The sequence below is a fragment of the Labrus mixtus genome, chromosome 19 (genome assembly GCF_963584025.1).
Source record: "Labrus mixtus chromosome 19, fLabMix1.1, whole genome shotgun sequence".
Classification (NCBI taxonomy): Eukaryota; Metazoa; Chordata; class Actinopteri; order Labriformes; family Labridae; genus Labrus; species Labrus mixtus.
Window position 1 is genome coordinate 24,609,061 of NC_083630.1, and position 5,000 is coordinate 24,614,060.

Sequence of the window (5,000 nt, forward strand, 5' to 3'; positions counted from 1 at the left end):
TGCTCCTCTAAAGGGTGACTCATCACGGCCGTTTCAGAGGGACTGCTGGGAAAAAGAGCAGCCATTTACCCGAAGCCCTTACGCTGTGGTCATGGTGTCCACAGTTTGCCAGCTTTCCGTTGTATATATGTAGGAACTGACAAAGACCCTTTATGGGTTGAAAATAAATGTTGATGTGTAAGTGGAGTGGGTGTGTAGGTGCCTCTTGGATTAGAAGAATCTAACTGTTGACAGGAAGTTTGCCTGGGCTACTTTGTCCACATGGGTGTGACTAATGACCATTAGGGATCGAGTGAGTGTCAGGAAGTATTAGTGGTATGTGACAAAGACACAGTGAGGGAATAGTTGGCCCATGAACGCTGCTGCAACCCCCTAAACAACAAGACTGAAGTGATGCATATGGAAAGAAAAGTGTCTCTGGAAAGAGCTGAAGCTTAGTGGTTGCACATGTAACGTCTTTGTAAAGTGATCCTGGTCCTGCATGGGAAGGATCGAGACGAGGATTTTTCAGGGCAGAATTTACTGGCATGCTGTGGCAAAAAAAGCCGGACAAATATGAACACAGAATCGAGCATATACCGTGGGAACTGGTCCTAAGACGCTGACTAGACTCTTCTCCTCTGTCGCCCCCCGGTGGTGGAATGAACTTCCAAACTCCATGTGATCTGCAGAGTCCCTCTGCACCTTTAAGAAAAAGCTAAAGACCCAGCTCTTTCATGAATACCTACTAACTTAATGATGATGGTCTCCATATTATTGATGATGATGGTTTGTGTTGTTCTTACTCTCTGATGTACTGTCTGTTAAGTGAATTGTAGAATTGTAGAACTGGCATGGCTAGCTGGCTAACGACGGCAGGCTATTTATCCCTATACCTTAAAATGTATTTGAAGATGCTCTATATATTGTTTTCCTGTTTATAACAAACTATTTGTTGTGTTGAATTAGATTTTTTGTGTTTCTTTATGCAAGTTATGAGTGGGATGAAATGGGTTTTGCATAGCGTGCCGACTACATCACAGAGTTAGGCGCGCTAACATACGAAATGTAAATCCATTACATTTTTATATCCAACTGGGGGAGACCCAGGGGTAGACCAAGGCTAGTTTGTTTCTTCTGGCCTGGGAACGCTTTGAGATCCCCCAGGAGGAACTGGAAAATGTTGCTGTGAGAGGGAAGTCTGGGCGTGCTGCCACCGCGACCCTGCCCCAGATGAGTGAAAGATAAGGGATTGATGGATGGATTACATATTTCTGCTTTCTCATTGACCCTAACCCCTAACCCCTAACCCCTAACCCGTCCATGTAAACACGGCTCTGACAACAACACAGCCAGCGGGACTCGTTGAGACACATTTACACAGGATAGACTTGATTTATGATTTATTTACGTGCACAATGTCGCACATTCTTCCTTCAAAAGAAGGAGATCCCACTGTTAGCTAGCATGCTAACTGTACAGCTTTACTGACCCACTATTCACAAAAGTGCTACGAGACACTAATCCCAAGAAAATTCCTCCATGTACCTATAGAACTACTTTAAGGAAAACCTTTGAATCATGAAAATCTACATTATTAAAGTTGTTGTTCATAAATATATTCTTAAAGTTCAGGCTTTCTTTTGGTAACAAAGACAGCCACGCAGAGGATGACATCCACTTCTTATACTCGATCATTTCTGTTCAAATGTGACTCACTGTGGAACAAAGAAAAAGTGCATTCATTTTCTTTCAACGAGAGCCCCATTTATCCTGCTGCTTAACCGCAGACCAGAGCGCAGAGCAAACATATAGATCTTTGTTGTGCAACTTTTACAAATGAAGCCTAAATTGGTTTTCCCGAGCTGTATTTATAAGATGGATGAAGTTGTACGGAGAGGCAAAGCGTGTTTATTTGTGAAGCACTTTTGGCAAATCAGAGACATGAAAGGCGTTAAGGGCGAGGTACAAAAGCCCAACGCAGATTAAAAGACGAGGAAAAGATTGCATGAGGAGAAGAGGAGTGTTGTGGTTTCAATATATCAAATTAACCTCAATAATAAAAGAAGCATGTAAGTGAATACCTCCTGCTCTGTGTTTGGGTTTGCCAACTTTAAGAGAGAAATGTAAAGAAGCTGAACACGTTTTCATTAGCCTTGCTGAAAAATAGATCTTCTCCTTTTGATTTAGTAATTAGTCTTAAAGTGAGGCCAGGGTCCACATGAACATAAAGATTCCTGCTCTGGTTTGTGGTCTTTGTGGCTTATGGAAGTGGGCTCTGACTTTTTTTTTTACTGTTCTTCTTTGGCTCCAAAAACAATTAGCTGCAAATTACCCCGAGTCCTCTTTCAAACTTTGTGCCTTCTGCTCACTTAAAGCCTCCCTGATGTACATCAACACCGATTTGAAAGAGCAGATTTGGTCTCTTTGCTTCTTTTGCTTTGCAGACGCTCATTATAAAGTGAATCTGTCAGCTTCCACTTTGGGTGAATTAGCATCTGAAGCGCCCTCCGTTTTCTCTCACCAACTCTCTCCTCCTCTCCTTCCTGAGAGAAGCACTAGTCGAGGGGCCCGCAGAGAGGAGAGAGGAGGAAGACGAGGAGACAGAAATGCGAGCATGAGAGAAAAGAAAAGAGGCAAAGAGGAAAAGCGGTAGCTCTGCTAGCTAAACCCGGTGACCTCTGTCTCATAAAACAGAAGCAGTATGGAGTAATAGGAGAGGAATCAGCAGTATCGTCTAACCTGGAGCCAAAACAATTTGCATAGCTGGATCAGCATGTAAGCACATTGTAAACTTTGTCTTGGAATGAAGCGCTAAGAAAATAAAAGTTTTATAAGTAATTGTCTTTAACTGCTTAATCCTATTAGGGTCATGGGGAGCGGGAGCTCATCCGAGCTTTGCCAAACGTTACAGCCTGACGGAGAGGAAACAAGTCTGCACTCCGTCACAGGACTTTCAGATAAACAGAAACTCTCTGACTGCTTCAGGAGATGTTTTGCACAGGAGCTCCTGTCATAGGTGGCTGAGGCCGAGTCCACACCAAGGCAGCCATTTTTAAAAAATGTAGCTTTTTCTGCACGCTTTGGATTTTCATACGTCCAGAACTGTGTTTTAGGTCACAGAAAAAGCTCATTTTGTAAAACTCCTTCGTGGTGAAGATTTTCCAAAAACCCTGTTAAAGTCTTTATTTGTGATTTTTCACACTTAAATATATAAATCAAGTATCTCCTCTGAAAATAACTCTGTGAGTCATGACTGTCTACAATGGGTGTAACACCCGAGTCCCACTGTCTGTGATGTTTTCAGAGTTTTCAGAGTCCTATCTTCACTTTGTTTACATCGCCCGGACGGCCGGCTGACTCCTCCCCTCGTGTATAAAAGTTGTTTAATTGAGGGACTAGAGAAAAGAAGAATAACATACTGTACTCACTGCTTAACTGTGTTTCTAGATCACGCTCATTTCAGGTAAATTTACATGCAGTGTGAAGATACGAGCAGAATAAAGATCGCTAGCATTAGCATGCTAACACAACAATGCAGCGCGAGTTGTTTTGGTTTCATGCTGGTGCTCAAGGGCGACATCTGCTGGATCAAAACATCACATATAAAGCCTTTAAAGGTGTTTATGATTAGACGCAGTGTTAATCTTCACACCATTTTCTAATTTAGTTTCCTGATGAAAATGTCCTTTTATATTCAGTCAGATATTCGTCATTTGTTAGTCGATTAGTCACTGACTAAAATTGCACATCATTTTAGTTGACGAAAATAGAAGATATTTTAGTCAACAAAATCAGACGCAAGCTTTTATTTTGAACTTTGGGGTCTAGTTTGGGACCTTAGCTTTCCACTGGACGAACAAACTGAATGACATCTCAATCAAAGACACTTGAGTTTGTTCAAACCAATCAGGTCCTGAAGCAGGACGGACTTGTTGAACTGAACTTTTTTATAAAGCATAAAGCTCTTTTGCATGTATATTTTTTTTCTTCCATATTCTGACTCATTTCAATTCAGGAACACGTTTCATATAATGAGCACATTTCACCCCCAAGCCAGCGCTCTGCTCTGTCTCAGGCTGCGTTCATCAAGTTTGGCGTTTATATTAACATCGAGTCATTTTTCCCCCCTGTCACTGTCGTCTCGTTTCAGACTCAGGGGTAGGGATGATTGTGAAAGTCTGCGGCCCGCTGGTCTGTGTGACGGCTGCTGAGTCGTTCCTAATGTGTAATCTGTTTGAGGCGCTGAGATTTTTCTCCCCGATGCGATGAGAAAAAGTCTGCAGAGACGCTGACTTAAGATGAAGCAGGACAAGATTAATGTCTTCAATAATACTTCCTTTAATACATCCTAGTACACTGAAGTCATATGTAATTATTTAGCTGGTAAAACACACCGATTACATTTCTCACGCTGTGTTTTTTCTGTCTCCCCCAGGGGTTTCTTACTCATACGTGCAGGGGCAGGCGGGAGAGGAGGACGCAGCGGTGGATGTGACGCTGTACAGTCACAGGTGGAGGAGATGGCTCCCGCCTAAACCTCGTAGCATGGACAGCAACAGGGCCAGTCAGGAGCAGGACCAGGAGCCGGAGCAGGTGGAGCCCGAGGGATTCCCCGGGCTGCTGTCAGCCGAGGACACGGACAACAGCTCGCAGATAGAGGTGGGTGCTGAACGACTGAGATCACTGGAGGATGTTGTTTTAATGTTTTTTTAAAACTACAGATGTCATGTGCGGAATGAAACATGTGGCAGAATACTGCTGATACCTCTCATGCTGTTTAATGTCATCTGTGGCTTTGAGTTCACATTCTGAATTCAGGAAACTTCATCTGTCATGGCGGTTGTCTTTTCAAATAATAATAACTCTACATGAAAAATATTATTTTGCTTCTGTTTGGAGGCTTCAGAGAGCAGGCCTTAAAAACAGTTCAAGCAGAACTCAAGCCCCGCTGTGTGTTTATAATTACCGTTATTATTTTCTGTCTAGTTTCTGGTAAGCACGCCGGCGTCCCCGTGCAG

General features: G+C 42.9%; 2 protein-coding genes across 2 annotated transcripts in view; both read left to right on the plus strand.

Moving 5' to 3' along the window:
• LOC132994233 (xin actin-binding repeat-containing protein 1-like) overlaps positions 1 to 5,000 on the plus strand; it is a 140,782-nt gene that overhangs the window by 117,921 nt on the left and 17,861 nt on the right. The window lies entirely within an intron of this gene.
• Positions 1 to 5,000, plus strand: part of plxdc2b (plexin domain containing 2b) — an 85,868-nt gene that overhangs the window by 29,070 nt on the left and 51,798 nt on the right. Inside the window, exon 2 of the mRNA XM_061064456.1 lies at positions 4,418 to 4,641. Within this exon, the coding sequence (XP_060920439.1) occupies positions 4,418 to 4,641 (224 nt within the window). The remainder of the gene's footprint in view (positions 1 to 4,417; positions 4,642 to 5,000) is intronic.